This window comes from Lolium rigidum, chromosome 6, assembly GCF_022539505.1.
Source record: "Lolium rigidum isolate FL_2022 chromosome 6, APGP_CSIRO_Lrig_0.1, whole genome shotgun sequence".
NCBI classification, from domain to species: Eukaryota; Viridiplantae; Streptophyta; class Magnoliopsida; order Poales; family Poaceae; genus Lolium; species Lolium rigidum.
Window position 1 is genome coordinate 10,610,595 of NC_061513.1, and position 19,547 is coordinate 10,630,141.

Here is a 19,547-nt window from a genome sequence, read left to right on the forward strand (position 1 = left end):
AGTTACGGCCCAAAAGTTGTATCGAGCAATCACCATCGAATGATGAAAAGAGGTATTTTAAAAAATAACTGTCGTAGGAGTAAAGTGCGCTATGTAGAAAAATTATAAAAAAGAAAAGAAAAGGCAAGCGTCTATATGGCACGCTGTGATTGGAAGAAAATAGAGCTCTACAGTACCTTATGTGGAGCGCTGAAGGAGCTCTATTTTGCTCCACCCTTAATATATAGTATATAGATAGATCAATGTACATTCACCGAGTAGAAAAGTTCGTGCCTATATATCTTGTGCATTGCATTTATCCGACAGTGGATGTCGCTGTTTTTTGCAGAGATAAATGACGAATGTATGTGTATTCACGTTACCAAGGTGCAGAGAGAGAGAGTATAGAGACATGAAAGAGGGGCACTGAAAAAATATCTAGTTTACAACATGTAAATCAGTCAAATGTACAGCAAAAGCGTGGCATCTCTAGCCACAAAGTTTTACAAAATTTTCAGCAACAACACGAGTTGATCAGATCTAGAAATGTACATAACTGTTATGTACATATACCAAACACACAGCCTAGAGTAGTAGAGTACACAGGGCATCGAAGACCGACCAAAGTCGCTCTCTTCTTGAAGGGGATCCAGGATCAAACGTGGTCTGAAAGGACCGACGCGGAAATCCTCTTCAAGGATGAACACACTTTGGAGATGTCTGATTCCGTGTGACCAGCTGATACGAACAGGCGGATTCCAACCGGAAGCTTGCACCTGTCCAAAGTTGACCTCTTCGATGCCACGACGAAAACCGAATCTTCCTTCAAAGCCTATTGGAGAAAGGATTTGTGAGTATATGCACATGAAAATTCAGGTACCTCGCATCTGGAAGTATCACCGAGCCCATTCGAGCATACCTGATCGGCAATGGTTTCGAGAAGATCTAGGTCAGTGGTTAGAGACCCTGACGATTTCTTCAGCTTGAGGAAGACGATAGGTGACAGAAGATGGCTAGAAATTTCAAGCCCTGGTGTACCTGACAGTCCTGCAATCAAATACATAAAAGGCATCAAGGTGGGTGACCATACAACAGGTAGCAGGCACATATCATGGGTTGCACATCTAGCTCCACAAGTTGTTAAATGACAAGTCAAACATCTCTACCTTTATGCAGAAGAGCAACGTTGCTCCTTAGGTTGGCTAGAACCGAGGGATTCTCCTCCAAATAGTTTACAGCAGAAAGTGCCGCAGTGGCAAGATATGGTGGCAGAGAGGCAGAGAAAACATAGCCAGCACTGCTTAGACGCTGCAAAAATGTAACTCCTTAATCATTCAAAACTCAAAATGTTTAAAGACACAAATTCTGTTTATCTTGATGTTTCAGCAATCTGGAATTGCATCTACCTGATGATCAACAACTCTGGCGCTTCCTGTACAGAAGCCACCATCGGTAGCTAATGCATTTCCCATTCCAGCAGTGATAATATCAATTTTGTCAATCTGTACAATGTAAGAAAATTTCAGAAATAGAAAGAACCAGGCCAGGATCCAGCTCTTCAGTTTTGCAGCAGAGTATTTTCTTTTTTAACACTAGGAGTAAACACCAAATACTCACTGGAACTTCATATTGTTCAGCAAGGCCCCGTCCAGACTTGCCAAGCACACCAAACGAATGACTCTCCTCTAAAATAACACGGAAACGATATTTCTCCTTCAATTTGATTATCTCATCCAAGGGGGCAATTTGACCAGAATTCTGCAGTCACCACAAGAGGGGGTTTCATCGGAAGGTTTATATCTAAAATATTTCATGGGTTTACAATCAGCATAACTATTTGAAGTTGAAAACCTGCACAAATAATAAAAAAACCTACACTTATCTAACACAAAATAAACACAAAAGGAAGCAAAAGCATACCTGGTAGATAGATTCCACAACAATGTAGCGTCTAATATTCTCAGTACGTTTGTTCCGACGAGTAAGTTTTTCCAAAGTGCTAGCGAGTGAAGCCATATCATTATGCTTGAAATAAACAACAGTACTTCTTGAGAGATAGAGACCATTTTGCACTGCCCAGTGAACACCTTCATCACTGCAATGAACATACAAAAATGGCTTCAGCCCAACTGGCAAAAATGATATACAATGCAAATTACTAGCTGGGTATAAGCTGGCAAACTGAAAACGTGAGAACAACTGTCTGTCCGCCTGAAACCAGTATGCTATATTGCATATCTAATCCCAACAAATTAAAAGGAAGATTTACTCACGCCACTATGATATCTCCTTTCTTACAAAAGGCAGGTATCACACTGAATATGGTAGATATCCCATACGAATACAAAATGGAGTCCGGCGTTCCCAGGAAGTTAGCTATTTTTGCCTCACAGTCAAGGTGGACATCTGCAAGTGTTCCGCGTTCAAAAGTAAGCTCCTCCATACTCACAGTAGAGGTAATTGGCTGTGAACATACACAGAAAATATACTAACCAATTGTTCCATAAAAGCCACGTGGACCACAGGATCCAACGCCATATTTCTCCAACGAACCAACACAAGAATCCTACATTCCACTCGCATTTATAAGATATTCTGGACGAATTTAGTTGTCAAAAATACTTTCAAAGTTTAGTTACGACTTACGGTAATTTTCTCATTGCCAATTAAACCAAGGTAGTTTGCTGATGCAAAGTTTACAACTTCCTTCCCATCAATGGTTGTATGTGGTCCAGCAGCACTGTATAAGAAATCAACTTAGCAGTGTTAGCCGTGGTCCCCATACGTCAAATAAAGGGCCTATGACATATGTCGAGAAACTGCACATATCCTGCAATCATAATCTGGCCCATCTGTAAATATATACATTTCATATTCCATGGATCTCAGCAAATCGAATTAGAATAGATCGATCCACATACAAGAAAAATCTCTAGCATGATATCTGCCGATGGTGAGCTTTGATTAAAACATAATATCATTTGCATAAACTTCTGCAAGAGGTTCTTTACAATTATCTATTTCTTTTGCAGATACTTACACAATAACCAAGACGAATGACAACATAGATGTTCTATGGTAAGAATTACTTAGCAGAGCAATGCGAATGCTAGGAGTTTGCAAGCTATTCCTATAATTCATAGGTGCACGGGCACAAAACAGCGATAGGAAAAGAGAAAAGGGAAAAACTACCAGCACAAATTTAGCAAACCGATAGGATTACATCTTATGAAATTAAGACATCACACAAACCTTTCCAAGATTGGTGCCTCAATTCGGGCCCCCTCTTTGATTGGAGGACACAAAGGTTCTGGTTCCCATTCATCACATAGCTCATCGACTTCCTGCGGAGATAAAATTCCAAACTCTTACGAAAATGTTTCATGATGCGATGACCAATACCAATACCAATACTTTGAACATGAACAGACAGTGGTCCGTGGACAGAAAACCAATCTACCTTTTCACTAAGTGGCTTCTTTGGAGGTTTGTAGCTCTTCCTAGAAAGCTGAAACACTATGACTGCAATAAGAAGTCCTTCCACAACCAAGTGACCTGAAAAATGACAGCACCTCAAAATGTCAAAAAACTATACCAACACCGTCATCATATGGATAAAAGAGGCTTACCATCGATATGAACACCGAAGACGACCGCACGGGCAAGAGGAGCGTTGAATGCAGCTGAGACACGAGCAAGCACCGCCGTGGTGGCATTGACAATCGGCAATGCCATGTCCATTTCCTAACTCTATGGTGAGCTTTTTCTAACACACGATGAAAACTTCAGCCTTTCAAACCTGTCAAACAAGATCGACCACAAACAAAAACAGAATGTAAACTTAGAATCCACACAAATCTGAACCAAAGATTGGACAAACACGAAAGGCCTTGTTTAACTTAGACTACTTATGCAACAGCTACATGAAGAAATCACTTGGATCCAATCTGAGAGCGACTCAATAAAGTTGTTAACTTTCCACTTTCTGCACGCCCGTAATCCAAATCTCACCCGCAACGAGGGGAGGTCCAGCAAAATAAAGCTGGCGAAGGCCTAGCCCTTGCTGCCCCAGACCCCGATGCCAAATCCAGCCACAATGCCATGCCTAGACGATGCCAAATTGCCAATCATCTTCTTCTGATCATCTGATACTGTGGTTGGCACAGGGTGTCATACTCGTAATGCAGGTCTTGTCTGATGACGAGGGGGGGTTAACTGGCATCTAGCTTGCTCAGTCTTGAGCTCTTTACTCCAACTAACGACTGAACCTTTTGCTGTGACAAGAGTATTTTTTGCTGCCAAGTCATCACTCATCAGCTTCTCACTTGACCTGGACGACATGCCACAAGTCAAGCTGCTTACCTCTGCAACTTGGACTATTTTCTCTTGTGGAAACGAGATGACCTGATAACTAATTAACCTAGCACTGGAACAAATCGATCAAAGAACATGTCCATGGCGCATACATATTGTGCAGGCCTAGATCTGACGGGAAATCAAGAACCCTAATCATGGCGCCAATCAAGAACCTACAACTAGACTAGAGGGGTGGAAAGAGAACTCACCGGAGTGAAAGCCAGCCTTCCAACGTCTGCCGGCGGCCGAGGGAGGTTGCGTTGGAGGCGACGGCGACGCCGGGATCTGGCGGACGAGGGAACTTGGAGGAGGAGTCGGCGGCGGGATCTGGCAGCGTGGGGAGGAGGCGGTGGCGGTGGTCTTGGTTGGGATGGAGCTCCTCTCCCGCCGCCGCAGAAACTTAGAGGAAACTCAGGTCAACAAAACGAGAGGAAACTTGGGCCTCATAGCCAATCGTAGCGCTTCTCTTCTAGGAGGTGGATTCATATTATACCCTACATAAAAGCTAATCAATTTTGGCATTCCATATTGATTTCAGCACTGTAGATGGGTTATTTATCACCAATCCTGGTGTGACGGGTAGATAATTTTTTTCCTCCTTTTTAATTCAGTCTCTGTGTTCTCTTACGTTTTTTTTTTTTACATTAGAGATTACCGGGGTTACCGGTTACAGACTCTTTCCCTTATCTCTTCCGGTGAGCATGTTCTTTTCGATTACAGAGTTGGACGGTGAAAGCGGCACAGATGAATCCAGAAACTCCACCGCAGTAGAACCTTAGAAAAAGAAAAGGAAGCTCCACCGTGTCAATCAATCAGCTCCTCCCGACTCCGCGCAGCTGTGGTCACAGGCGTCCAGCCGCGTCGACCTCCTCGCCGCGCTCCTCACTCGCTGCCCACGGCGCCGTCCCCGCCCAACGCGCGTGCCGCCACCAAGAGCCTCATCTCCGCTCTCCATCCGTAGGAGTTCCTGATCCTTGAAGCGGTCCGGAGCGGGGCGTACATAGGCAGGTTCGCCGCGGGTGAGACATGGAGGGGAAGCTGGAGGCCACCACGGCCCGGCGGCTGGGAGGCATGGGCACGGCTGCTGATCCTCCCCATCCTCTCCTCACATCTGGGCTTTTCTGGAAGATTCAATGGAGGCCGAGCCGTCCGGCAACGGGAGAAGGGACGGAAGGGATGTGGACCGCGACCTCCAGCGACAGGGATGGAGGCGGCCACAGGCGGGGCGGACGCCGCGGCGTCCACCAGCGAAAGAGAGGCGGGCGGGGCGGGCGGGGCGGGCGGGGTGGAGACCGCGACGTCCAGCGACGGGGATGGAGGCGGGCGCAAGCGGGGCGGACGCCGCGGCGTCCACCAGCAAAAGGGAGGCGGGCTGGGGTGATGGAGACCGCAGTGTCGACTGGCAGCGGCGCCTCACGTCCCGCTTGACTGGTCCGACCTCCTTGAAGGGTTTGGCGGTCGCCCTCTTCAGTCCTCGCCGTGTTCTCTGCCCTTGAGGTCCTGCAAGTCGCAGACACTACTACTGCGGTGGCGTTGTCACATATACAGCCAGTTGGAAGAGTCCAGTCCTACCCGACTGCAAGCCGCTGAATACCATGAGAATCGAGCTGCTCGCTCTTCTTTTCTTTCAGATCAGAGATGCCTTAACCCAAAGGCAGGTAAACTTACGTATGTCTGCTCTTTCTGTTTTCTTCCTTTCTTGCTGTGTTGGTATTCTAAAAAAAGTTGCGGTGTATGTGTTTGAATCAGGCTTTGTGCTATGGATAGTAATGCCTCTAGCAAGCTCATATCCCATTACCTCTTTGGTCTTTTAGTTTGGTGGTCAAAAATTGAGATGACACCCAGTCTTGTGAGATCAGCATTACCACACAAGAAGAGCTGCAGACAACGCCAATAATAGAAGGAATTTGGGATGTGACAATAAAGCTTAACTTGCCGTTCACCTTATTATTATTTTTTATAATTGCTCTTGACGTCAGTGCACCTTCTCATATGTTAACATCTTCTATGTCATCATGGTGTACACACATATATGAAGTGAAGCAATATTGTGGACAACTCAGGAATGCAGGCATTTACCATTTGCAGTCATGGAGTATGCATTACCTCGATTTTATGTTCTTATTCAAATATCGTGTGTTGATTTCTTGATTAAAACGTCTCTGTGAAAGCTGATTTTTGGATTTGCTAATTTAAGAAGCAGATAAGTTTCCGCGAACAACACATGTCACCGTTAATGTAATATTATACTGAGCACTATTTCCTTCAAAACCTGAGTGAAATGTACTATTTCCATGTATCTAAAATGATCTTACAGTTCTGCTGACAAGAAAATTTATCAATGTATTACTGTTCCTACATTTGTTCACCCTTGGTCTACAGGTTAAGATGGCACCTGAATAAGTACTCTTTCTGTACAGAGAATGGCACTGTGCTAGCGCAATTCATCTTTGATGTTCCTGGTAGATGGATCATATTTAGTCATCACGCGTGCTATCCTGAAGCTCCGATTTTGATGGTAAGATCTTATATTTTCTGAATGTTTTTTCAGTGACAGTGAAAGAAGATTGGTGTCAACTTTAACTGCAAATGTTCTTTTCAGTGACATTGCAAGAAGATTGGTGTCGAGGCAAATGTTCTTTCGGTGACAATGCAAAAAGATTGGTGTCAATCTTAACTGCGCTTGGGAAAAATTCATCTCCATGGTGATGCTTATAAGTGCCTTAGATGTTTATATATATATCGGATCAGCTAAGGTAATCTTATTTTAGAAATTGTTTTTCCACATGAATTTAATCAATTGATGTTTGTGTGTTTAGTGGAAGGTTCATGGTACTTGGTTTAGGGTTAGGTTTGTTTTTTTGGAATAACATCTGCTGAAACAGTTTGCTGCAATAGTTAGATCGTCTATGAATATGAACCAAGGTAGTTAATTTTTCATTCCCCCTCCTCACTAATTATAGCAGTATAAATGTCAATGGACGGAGTTCAGCTAGAATCTTAGTGGATGATGACTTCTTTTCCTCAGATTCAGCCGATGTATATACATCCTAATATGCCAACTGGTAAAAAAAGTAGTAATATTGATTCTTCCGTATCTGAGATAAATTTGCCCCGTTAGCGATAAACCTAAAAATATCCATCCTGCTGAGTGCGCTGAATGCCTCATATGTACATCACTGTGCTTCATGACTCATATATACTTGACAGATGAACACACACAGAAAAGTTTCAGCTATCAGTGTAGTCATGTTGTACAATATACCGAGTATTTTGTGGCTGATTTGCATGGGCCAAAATGATACTGAGCATGATGAAATACATATTTTGTTAACTTTATATAGTTTGTTGCGATGCGTGTACACCCTGGTTACATAACCATGATTGGTTGAGTAAGCACAGCAAATTGTATGGCATCGGCACCCCATTTCAGTACGCCATTGTCTTCTGAATAATGCTCTGTAGATTTTTGCAAGCGTTTTCATTATTTGTCATGCTAGATAATGGCACTGCTATACTATGCTGTTCGGATATGATTTCTTTGTATATAGTGTTCACGGTATAATATATCTATGCCTTGGAGCAAAGTCAAGCTAGGGATCACATACATGTCAACGATACATATCAACGAGGTGATGGACCATCTCTTGGTTTAATGAAAATATATTTTCTCCTTTTCTTTGACTATAGTTTGACTCGAAAATGCATTCAGGCTGCTCTTATTAACTTGAGAAAGCCCAGGAAATTTCTCCGGAGGATACAACTATTGCCAAGGTTCTAAAGTATGGTTTACTTTTCTCCTATTGCCGAGGTTCTGAAGTATGGTTTACTTTTCTCCTGCAAAAACAATAATAATTATGCTGCTCTTACTCTCCTTCCCTGAATTATATTGAGACCAGCTAAAGTATAGGGAATGCTAGCTGCCATTTGATTTGGTCTGAATGCCTACAATGGTGAACATTTTTATTTGTCCCTTCATAAAAAGTTTCTATTTGGGAATGGCTGTTGTTCCATTATGTATCTCGAATTTCTCAGCGGTGCTAATTGTACTTTCTGTTATAACAAGGTCTGCTATAGACCAGAATCTTAGCCAAATATTCATCATTTTTTTTTCAAAAAAGAGCCAAACATTCATTATGAGCATATGCAAAATTTTAAGGAACAATCTTTTCTGTAGCTATTATCTTTGTTGATCTGCAAGAACACAGTTCAGGATATCTGAATCCGATTTGTGCACTGAACTAAGGGCAATTTTTTCCCAAGTACTTAGATTTCTGTTGTACGTGCTGCTTTCTTGCATCTGATCCTGTTATAACATTCAAGTGTGGGAACCTGAGTACTTCGTTTAAACAGTCTGAAGAAAATGGTTCCTGGTGCACACCTCCCGTCTTCGAAGAACTTGACGTCTACGTTCATAGGTCGATGATGTCCAGGACCTCAAGGCGTGGATCAACCTGGCCGAGCAGGTGTAGGTATATGTGAATGGCGTCGGAATGAAAGTTCCATTGCTTTCTTATCATTGGTTGTCTCCGAGATTTCTTCCCTGCATGTGTTATAGAAAATATGATTTTGGCTGGTGGTATACCGAAGTATGGCTTTGTCGAATTTCCACAAGTTGCTATTCTAGCCCAGTTTCAGATAGATTTAAAACTGTATATTGGCTTGCTTATGCTTTGAATGTCGGAGGAACATGTTTTGTTCCTTGTGGGTTGGATTTATGATGCACGTGGTGGCTCCACTGTAGTTGTAGTACCGACTTGTGAGGTTTCTTGCTCATTCTTGCAAACATCAATTGCCACCAGTAACTTCTCAGCAACCGTATCTATGTGCATGTGTATATCCCCTTCAGAATTAATTCTATCAGCATAGCTCTCCCAATTGTGACATGTGGTCGTACTTTTGCTCTTTTAGGAGCACAGATGTTTGGTGTTGTATACCCCTTTGGAAAAACTATCTCTATATAATTTTTCTTCAATTTTTGAGATTGAAGCTTTGCTTCTGTGTCGTGTCCGTAGAGAAGGATACGCATACCTCGGGTTTTCAAGCAACACCCGATGAAACTTACTAAAACACTACATTTACTCAGGCGAATGAATCATAGCGTAAGTGATCAGAACATAATTACATCACTGTACTGTTTCTGCTCGAATTTCAGTCTTGCTACAAAGAATTTATTAAGGCAGTTCATTGTCGACCCTCCCTATATATCTTTCTACCGTGAATTCTATAATTGCAAAGTCAGTCTGTCTTGGTGCATAAAAAGGTGGACACTTCGTACCGTTAGGCCAGCTTCAGCCAGTCTTTGCTTCTTTGAACGCTTCATTCCAACCGGATAACTTGATGAAAATGATATAATAGCTCTACATTTTTACCCTATCCAGCTGCCTAATAATCACACACCACGTTTCCTTTCGTGAATCACTATTACGCCACGGGCGCGGCGTGTCGCCGCGCCATTGCCTTCCTAGTTCATCCACATGATGATCGATGCGATCCAACATCTATGCTTCTCCTGTCAATTTGTCATATCTTAGTAGTAATACTCCAGGTAGTACTAAGATAATACGAACAAGTGTAGAGATTTGGCTATAGTCTATAAAACATACTTCTAATTTTATGGGTATATTTACTCAATTATCCGCTTCCTACCCGAGTCTGTCCCGAATCCGCTGCATATCCGCAATTCGATATAATCCGCATTCGATAATTATCCGCTCAGATCCAAATCCGCTACAAAAATAAGGTACATGATATGGAAATAGCGATATCCGATCCTATCCGATCCGTTTACATTCTTAGAACTAATGGTGAGGAAAATCCGCTACCACACAAAAAATTGCGTAAACGGCCCCAACCCAACCCCCTCGGTCCAAGGAAATCCAATTATTCCTACCGGTGTGGTTCACCCAAAAAAAAAGGAAACATTCTGAACCCTAAGGGCCTTTTTAATTCAAAGGATTTCAAAAGCACATGAATTGGAAAATCGTAGGAATAATATGTCATGATATGTGAAATCCTACATGAATTAGTTACAGAAGTTGTTTGGTTGCACCGCAGGAAAAACTATGGAAATTTCTATAGAAATTGGGTGCATGCCATAGTTGTCATGGACACGTGGGAAATTTTCCAAGAGATCTAACATCTTGCTAGAAATTCTATGGGATTGTAGTATAGAAAATCCATTCACTTTAAATGAAATAGCCTCTATAGGAAAAAAAATACTAGGGGTAAGAATCCTACAAAAATTCCTTCGGGGATCCTTTGAATCAAGCAAGCCCTGAATCGATTTCGTCTCCCTCACGTGGCCACCGCGTCACCGCCTCGTTGGCGGCACTAGCACGTAGACGACAGCCGACGGGAGGAGCTATACATATCCAATTAGGTTCACTTAATATTTTAAGTGAGTGAGAAGGAATGTCATTTTTAATCTCATCTATAGTTAACGCAAGATAAGAATGATATAGTATGTACAATACTCAAGTTCTAGCGCCAAGTGAACATCTTCTAGACAATAGGTACCGTATCAATTTGTTGAGAATGCCGAGGCCAGCGTGAATGGCGACAATACTGAGTCAAGAACATTTGGTCCGCTGCCTGCATATTTTTCAGTGTCGAACTAGCATTGCGTCAGTGCCATAATGTTGTTGCGGTGAGTTTTGTTTTCTTATATTTGTGTTAACTTCATCCCCTCAAAAGTGTGTGTGTTCTGCAATTGAGCCAACATAAATTTTGACTTGCCTATAGTTTTGAACTTAATTTCTTAGATATGAATTGTACACTTAGATTGAAGCATTCAATGTGGTTGTATTTCTGCTATAATGTTTATATATCATAATGTCCTGTTAGATATGGTACCACAGCTCTGAAGTGTACTTGTGATTGGCAAAGTTACATTTACTTGTAGTGCAGTTTATATACATGTTTTTAGACTCGGTGGAAAGCCATATCTTAGGGTATTTGGCCTCAAGTTCAGACCAAACCAGGTGTGTGCGTGTGGCATGCCACTCAAAGTGTGGCAATCTGCACTATGCTTGCTGCACTACTTTTTATTGTTCCGACGAGCATACGATATAGTTCCATTATTTTGCATTAGATAAATAAGAGGTATACAAATACCAGTCCAAGTATCCAAGATGAACATAATACCTCTAAAACATACGAAGTTATAAACCAACATAATAGCCACGTGCAATTTGGCCAAGTACTGTCACACAACAATTAATTGAGTAAGTATGTAACTGCAAAGTATATTGCTTAGTTCTGCTGAAATAGTACTAATCTATGATATTAGTGCATTAATATTGGAATAGATCTACACGTCATCTCATCACATGAAACCTACACAACTTATTCATTGTAGTTCTCAACAGTAAGGGAATTCCTGTGGAGACATTCTGTATTGCTAAAGAAAACTCCAAACTGTTTTGTACGCTAAGCTTCGTATGTGAAAATACTATTGCACACCATGTCACGTTGTCCGAAGGTAAAGAATATGTGGATATTGTAATACATATGCGATGTGAGGTATGCATGGTATATTGTACCTCAATGACCATAAAATACAGAGAACGTGCATCTGTCAACAAAACTCTTAACTATCTGCTATATATTTGGTATGTTATATAGCTGAATGCACCCTCGATTAGTCGACGGCTAGGATTGAATTCTCCTTTGATCACTTAGGAGGTAAGTGGAGGGTCTTAAAATTTCTGAATGTGATATTGTAGATGATCGCTGGTTCTGCCCTATTATTTTCTTGAATCCTAACATAAGTAAATATCTGACGCAGTCCAATTTAATAACAATGGATCATAGAGGCAATAGACTGTTGCATGTTGGGTTGCACGGATAATCACAGTCAATTTCTTTGACTCTCCTTCCATGGTGCCAATCTCCAACAGCCTCTGAAATGGTCTGCTCCACGAAGCAGAATTGTGATTAGAAAAAATAGAAATATATATGTCAATCCAATCAATGGTGGGGGCAACCAAAAAAAAGGTAACACATATAACATGATTTTGCGGTGGATTTTTGAACTCGCTACCTTGTTTCCAAGCCTCGGGGAGACTGCTGAATTCCAGGAGACATCGGAGAGCGTCTGGCAGTGAGTGAAACACGAATCGATGAACAACCCCCAGTCCTCCTTATCTCCGGTAACCTTCAGAGCATCCACCATCGTGTTCTTGAACCCTATCGACAATGCACAAGGGGAATGTCTAGCACTTCAGATGACCCAAAAGGAATCGGTACTCGATGACAGAAGGAAAAAAGAAAAAGAAATGCATGAACAGGCTAGGCTAACCATCAAGAATATCAATTTGTGTGGAGTTGCAGTTTTGGATATTATCCTTGCAACTCGACCAAGACTCGTCAGGAGCCGATGAATCCGGTACAAGAACATTTTGTATCTATGCAGAAGAATCATCAATAGAATAATAAGGATTTAACATGGACAAGTGGATGTGAAAACAAGAAGACGAAAATGTTGAAATTTACCTGCCACGAATCATACCCGGAGTTCAGAATAAACGTGGGTGTGTGAATGCTCTTGATAAGCTCAGCCGGGAAGAAACACTGATAGGAGAAACATTATACCAGGCAATACTTACATGGGATAAATATGCTGAGAGAAAATAAGTGTGTGGAGCAATTCGAATTGTACAGTTGAAACTACCTCGGTTGGCTCGTTGTAGGCAAGGCAATCCTTGGGCAACACCTCTCGGACATTCTGAAATAAATCCAAAAAAAAGAAGAGACATGGAAAAAAAAAACTCCATCGTAAGATATGGTGGCATCAAATACCTTCTGAAATCAGATAAGAAATGACTTATAAAAGTTTTTGGAGGGTAAGAAAGCTAACCTGAAGGCTAACAACTCCATCATAAACAGCCCAAAAGGACCTTTTTTCAGATATATCCTTCCTGCCAGAAAAAAGGTGCTACTTTAGTTCAGGTCCAGTGCTAGTGGATCACAACTATCTTCAATATCCTTACACGTCAAGAAAAAACCCAGCATCAGCAAGGCATTTAACTGAAACCTCCTGCGAAAAACGTGCACTAAAATCGTCGCAATGTAGAAGTGTGGATAGACCACCGGCAGAACAGCCTGTAAGGATAGCCTGAAATGTGTGAAAAAAAGGACATTTCACATCTCACATGCCCTTGTTCACAACTAGCTAACAGATGCTCCTTTCTGAAATTTGTGAGAATGATATCTATGTATTAATGGTTCTTCTAGTAGACTTATACTGCAAACTGACAAAATCAAGTATGACCTGTGTAGCATTGTTGAGTCCTTTATCCATGAGTTCATCAATAATCGCTTCATAGATGCGCAATCCTCTGAAGTGGAGTGTGGTTCCATTCTACACCATTACCAACGAAACATTCACCAGAAGCAATGATTGATGGCAGCATTGTATCAGAATTTAGTAAAATCACCTCAGATTGGCCTTCGCCATCCCCAGAGAATGATGCCCCATCGCAATACCGCGCATATACCTTGTTCCAGTTGTAGAAATCTAATGGCATGCCGATAAAAATTAGTTGAAGGAAATACTTAAACAAGAAAATGTATGAGAGCCTGATATACTTTATCCAAACAAACAATGAGGAGGCCATGCAAATAAGGACTAGTTGCAATGAGAGAGAAGCATCAGTGATTACTAGGATTTTGCAGCTGATCGCCATCAAAGATCCCAGCACCGGCGAACATCACCGGTTTCATGAAACTAGACGAACCGAGGTCAGTCATGCTGCGGTCGTAACAATCCTTGAGTGTGCCGCACCAGGCTCCCCCCTGATTCCTCTCAATGAAAAATATACAAAAGTCAACAGATTACCCTACCTTGAGACTGCTTACTGAACATCCCCATCATGCAGAAGGTGTCTGCTTAATCGCAGCCGGAAATATATAGGACCAGCAGCATCTCCATTTCAGAGTAGATTTTCAGTTAGCAAAATCATACACTACTCCACGTAGTATGGAACACTGTAAGATCTTACTATTATTCACTCTGCTGGCTATATTTTTTGAGACATGAAAAATTGTCGTAAAAAGAGAAGACATTTGGGCGAGGAATCAGAAAATATCAAGGGAAACCAAGTAACGATAGAAGAAAAAAAATCAAAACCAAGTGAAAACGATGTTTCATGGTTTCTAAAAAATATGAAAAATGTTGGTAAGGTGATGTTCTACTATGTCAGGGTCAACATAAATTTCATTTAGGAGGTGTGAGGAACCCAAAATCAGAAATGAACAGGTGACAAAATACTATACCATCAATATTCTTTTTTTTCGAAATGGGGCATACCCCAGCCTCTGCATCGAAGCGATGCATATGGCCGATACCATCAATATTCATGCATAACTTTTTTTTCACTTACCCCCAAATAAATACTCCCTCCGTTCCTTTCTATAGTGCCTATAGATTTTTGGCACGGAAATTAGCGCAAGAGTATTTTTTACACAAGACCCCCTGGCTGAACGATTTGAGATCAGACTAAAATTAGGGAAATTGATAACTTCCTAACTTACCGTAACAAATCCCACAAATCTGTCTGGTTGACTCTCCATATATGTGCAGCCAGGTTTAATTAAGGAAAGAAAAATATTGCTTCCTAAATCTAAGCAATCCTTGGGGCCATGTATTAGGAATCTCAATTAATTATTTCCTATTTTGTATGGATTTTTTTTAATGCATGTCGAGGGGGTAATTGAAAAAATGCCAAGCTACAACCTTATATTGTGAAACAAATGCCAAAAATCTATAGGCACTATAGAAAGGAACGGAGGGAGTACGAGTTTAAACTTCAAACTCTACATGTTTGTTACAGGACATCACCTTCCTACCATGCCATTTTTTGAGATTTCTGGTGGGAAATGGGTGGTGATAGTACCTGTAGATGGATGATCCAGCTGCCGGACCCATCGCCGGAGCCTCTCTGCAGGTGGTACCCCGGCGGGGTCCCGTCCAAGCACACTGTCATCCAGCGACGTCAGCCAGTATATCAAGAAAAAGTAACAAACAATGGTAACACGTTGGATGAACCCTGGCGTATGCTACATACCGGCTCCCTTCTCTGCGGCGCCGGCGACGATGGTAAGGTTGACAGGAGGCTCGGCCGGCGGCGGAGAGAACAGCCCAAGGTGGAGATGGCCGGATGCAGGCGTTAGCAGCAAGAGCAGTGATGCTGTCGCTGCCATGACGGCGAGTCTGCTGCCGCAGTTGGCCGGCCGACGGTGGCACTGCTGCTGGCGGAGGAGGAGCGGCTCGGTGGCTGTCACCGTTGACGCCATGGCCGTGGAGGGCAAGGTTTTTGATGTTTCGTTTAGAGCATTGGAGGCTCCGGCTGCACCAGTTTGGCTTCTTCAAATTGTAGTGTCGATCACGGTCTCTTGGAATCCACTCCTCAATTTGGCGCCTACCCAAATGCACAAACAAACCAGCCAAAACTTCAAGCTAAAAAAAGCTTGACCCATTTAAAATGGTCTAATGAATACGAGTCCAATCATTCCAGTTATGTCATGTAGTGAGTGTAAATGTTACAAAAATGAGGATCCAAAACCCCTACGAATAGATCAATTCAGAACGGATTCAGTTGAACAAAAACAAAAATGAGGATCAATCAGGATGCGCAGTAAGGATTAACCCCAGAATCACTCTCAGAAAAAAGAGCAATATAATCTCATCAACCGTCTAAGATAACTGGGACAATCTCAACATGGCAACATCGGTCAGTCAAGATTACTAGATGACTGGTCTTCAGTCAGCCAAACAGTTCAGAACTGAACAGGTATCTCATCTCAGAATCACTCCCAAAAACTAGAGGTTTAATCTCCACATCCCTCTCAGAAAACAAGGACAATCTCAACGTGGCAACACCAGCAAAGCGTTTCCATGCACACAAGCAAGCACATTACAGGACACCACCCAAACAATTCAGAACAGGGCAGGCATCTCACCTCAGAATCAATCTCCAAAAGCAGAGGAATAATCTCACCATCCCTCGGAAAATAGGGATAATCTCAACGTGGCAACACGAGTCAGTCCAAGATCAGTCGGTCGCTACCAAACAACAACACGACTGATCAACCGTGCACACAAACACACACTACAGGACACCATCCAAAAGAAAAGAAAAAGGGCTTGGAGCAGAAGAGGCATCTCATCTCATCTCAGCCTGGATTTATTTATCTACACACCCCATATTCACATGAAGACGTGCTACCCTCCTCCAGATCACCATTTCATCCTGCATCGGCAACCTTGGAGAGTAGGATTCCTAGTGAGAGCTAGTGGCGTCATCTAACATCTCGTGCATGGCATTGCTTCCGTGCACAAAATCTTGGCCCACGGCATCGGAATCCACCACCTCGGGCTCTAAATCTCCAAAGTCATCAGGCGATGACGGCCTGAGAAAAACAAAATGTCGTCCAAGTTTGGCTTATCACAATCCGCGAAGGGTGAAACCATGACTCCACCAACAGTAAGAACTGTATGTGCTCTTACCCAGGATCCTGGAGGGCAGGCAGATTACTGGCAGCATCATGCAAACCACTATTTTTGCCGCGTGACTTCCTCTTTTTTTTCTTCAATTTCTGCTTGTTCTTCTCATTCTTCCTGGACCTGGGACGCTGCTGGTGGCTCTTCACTGAGTGGTCGACCGAGGTGACAGGGGGATCGTAGACATCTGGGGCCCACTTCACGCGCCGGACTTCAGTTGGTGATGCTTCGCCGCTTCTCTCACGACCTCCTTTCATAGCAGAGACAAGCCTTACTGTCGGCTAGACAGAAACAAAAAAGGGAATAGGTGTTAATAATTCGAAGTCAAGAGAGAATCAGAACATAAATCCGAATGCTGCAACAATTACGTTACCATCTTATCATAAAGTCCAAGCTTAAATGTACCAACACCAATACATCAGGTAGGAAAACAAGCCTACAACGCTTGACTTAAATAGAAAGGGAATCGGTGTCAATAATCTGAAGTCAAGAGAGGATAAAACTGCATATAGTAGTACAGGTCAAGATGCTGCCACAATTACATTACCATCTTATCATAAAGTCCCAGCTTAAATGTACCAATACCACTCAACCAGGTAGGAAGACAAGCCTACACTGCTAGATGCTTATAATTGGCATCAGAACCGAAGATAAATTGACTGAGCGCATCGAACAAATCAACCAAAACTTCTTTAAATTCACCATGTATCGTCACTGTCTCTGAACTTCTATACAATTTCCACCTGGAAAACCAACGCCAGGATATAATATCATAGAATATCTCTATTTCTGATGCCCTCCCCACTTTCCCTTTAACTAGTGATTACTCAGACCTAGAGCACCCCTTTGCCACTCATAGAAATACTTTCCATGACACAGAGAATGCTAATGGCATGCTGAGATAGCTAAAGGAAACACAACATAATTTAACAAGTTCAACTCACCGGAAAGGACGGCGAAGGCTCATAAGCTGAGGACTCCTTTGGTTCACCGTACTCTGAGACTACATGGGACTGAGAGTTCCCATCACCTCCTTCACCTCTCTTTCCTCCTGGGCTGGGAGAAACTGGGATATCCATTTCAGTCTCCACAGAATCACCATTCATGCATTGCTCATGAGTTCCATCCTGGCTATGATGGGGTTTCGCACAAGAACATACAGTCTGCCCTGCTGGAGGAAGTGCCTCTAACATAACCGGGCTATCCTCGCAGACAAAAGAGACGCCGCCACCCTCCATCGGTACTGTTTCAGAATCACAAGCCAAATCACCCATGAAGTCGGTTGCCGCTACAAGAGAGCAGTTAGATATTAGTGGTATGCATAGAAACTAGATATCATCAATCGATAAAATATATGGTTCACACCCAAAATGTGATAGGATATCTCTTTACTCTTTCGCGTGTGTTTAGAATATGTTCAAGCGGTCATAAGAATCGATGATAAGTGCAAGTGACAAGTTTGACTTCTGACCATCTTGTCGTTTGGTAAGCTAGGTTAAATTCACAGCAGACTAGTTTTTTACGATGAATTTGTTTAGCAAATTAACAGGTCAGTTTTCTGACCAACTTGCGTTCGTCAAGCAATGTTAGATTCGTAACCAGACTGGTTTAGCATAATTAACAATTTTCAACAGAGTAACTACAACGCGTCAAGGATGGACATGAATGATACCAGCAACACGTTCCACTAACTCAAATACCAAAAACAACAATGCAACTGCTATATTGAATCGGAGGGTAACAAACCCGCAAAACTCCTACTCTGCTCATGCTCTTGCAGACTGCTGTTACATTACCAGGAAGAAAACAACAATAATCCCGAAACAACTTTAGCCAGTTATGGTTCATCTTGCAAACAACTAACAGAACAGGACTGAAGGATCAGACTAACACGCTGACCACGGCATTTGCTGAACAAATTAACTACATTACGCTCAGATGGACAGGAAGTAACACGTTTCCCTAATTCAAATGCCATGAATGGCGACGCAAATGCTATAGAGATATCAGCAGAAAACAAATCAGTCAAATGCATCTGCTCTACTCTTGCCCTTGGAGACTCTCGTTGCATACTTATTACATTACCAGAAAGAGGACTACGGTGATCCTAAGACACCTTTCGCCAGTGACGGTTCAACTTTCTGTGTAGAGCTTATTAGCAATTGAAGTCCCCATTCCCCTTCTACCTTGCGAACTCTCTAGTTCTCGTTCCGCCTTAGGCATTCAACTAACGAAGCTGCCTTATGTAATCATAGAAATAAGCGCGTGATCGAGGACGTTGTGGATGATTACCATGACATGATCCCTACCAGTACCATGAATGCACAAAATCGGTTCTGCCGACATAAGCCACTGTGACCATTACCTGCACTCAGTGGAATCAGTCGCGAACCAGTAAACCCAGGCGCCAGGAGGTCAGATCCAATCCGCAACAAAACCCTAGGAGTCGAGAAATGCCACCGCACTGACAGAGAGACGAGCCGGGACGAGGAGGGAAGACGACGTTAGGCAGTAGTAGGGGTGAGACTAGCTGCGTAGGGCGTGTCGGGGAAGGGGTTTAGGAGGAGGAGGGAAGATTGGGGTGCCAAGTGAAGGAAGGGGGAGAAGGCTTGAGGCGGTGGGAGCAGGATGCGGAGGGGACGAGCGCGTCGCCGAAGGGTGCGGCGCCCAGCGCCGGCTGCATCGTCGACCGCGCGAGGGCCCGCTG

General features: G+C 42.8%; 3 protein-coding genes and 1 long non-coding RNA gene across 4 annotated transcripts; 1 reads left to right on the forward strand and 3 right to left on the reverse strand.

Moving 5' to 3' along the window:
* Nucleotides 1-406: 406 nt before the first annotated feature.
* LOC124661635 (long chain base biosynthesis protein 1a-like) lies at nucleotides 407-4,807 on the reverse strand. The gene is made up of 13 exons (XM_047199509.1): nucleotides 4,545-4,807; nucleotides 3,609-3,778; nucleotides 3,440-3,534; nucleotides 3,232-3,323; nucleotides 2,626-2,719; nucleotides 2,473-2,545; nucleotides 2,253-2,385; nucleotides 1,900-2,074; nucleotides 1,597-1,737; nucleotides 1,386-1,481; nucleotides 1,146-1,287; nucleotides 899-1,026; nucleotides 407-811 (listed from the first exon to the last, which is right to left on the reverse strand). The coding sequence occupies exons 2-13, from the start codon at nucleotides 3,718-3,720 to the stop codon at nucleotides 635-637; spliced, it is 1,458 nt and encodes a 485-aa protein (XP_047055465.1). The 5' UTR covers nucleotides 3,721-3,778; nucleotides 4,545-4,807; the 3' UTR covers nucleotides 407-634.
* Nucleotides 4,808-5,976: 1,169 nt separating this feature from the next.
* On the forward strand, nucleotides 5,977-8,486 carry LOC124661637. Its single transcript, XR_006990247.1, has 3 exons — nucleotides 5,977-6,853; nucleotides 6,938-7,967; nucleotides 8,048-8,486. It is a non-coding gene; the product is annotated as an uncharacterized LOC124661637 (long non-coding RNA).
* Nucleotides 8,487-12,144: 3,658 nt separating this feature from the next.
* LOC124662158 (pectin acetylesterase 5-like) lies at nucleotides 12,145-15,633 on the reverse strand. Its single transcript, XM_047200035.1, has 12 exons — nucleotides 15,405-15,633; nucleotides 15,234-15,316; nucleotides 14,001-14,133; nucleotides 13,776-13,855; nucleotides 13,610-13,699; nucleotides 13,329-13,453; nucleotides 13,196-13,256; nucleotides 13,010-13,063; nucleotides 12,832-12,909; nucleotides 12,638-12,743; nucleotides 12,380-12,525; nucleotides 12,145-12,249 (listed from the first exon to the last, which is right to left on the reverse strand). Exons 1-12 carry the CDS (start codon nucleotides 15,631-15,633, stop codon nucleotides 12,145-12,147), a joined length of 1,290 nt encoding a protein of 429 aa, XP_047055991.1.
* Nucleotides 15,634-16,275: 642 nt separating this feature from the next.
* Nucleotides 16,276-19,505, reverse strand: LOC124667377. The gene is made up of 4 exons (XM_047204669.1): nucleotides 19,206-19,505; nucleotides 17,785-18,128; nucleotides 16,847-17,121; nucleotides 16,276-16,749 (listed from the first exon to the last, which is right to left on the reverse strand). The coding sequence occupies exons 2-4, from the start codon at nucleotides 18,112-18,114 to the stop codon at nucleotides 16,620-16,622; spliced, it is 735 nt and encodes a 244-aa protein (XP_047060625.1). The 5' UTR covers nucleotides 18,115-18,128; nucleotides 19,206-19,505; the 3' UTR covers nucleotides 16,276-16,619.
* Nucleotides 19,506-19,547: the final 42 nt, after the last annotated feature.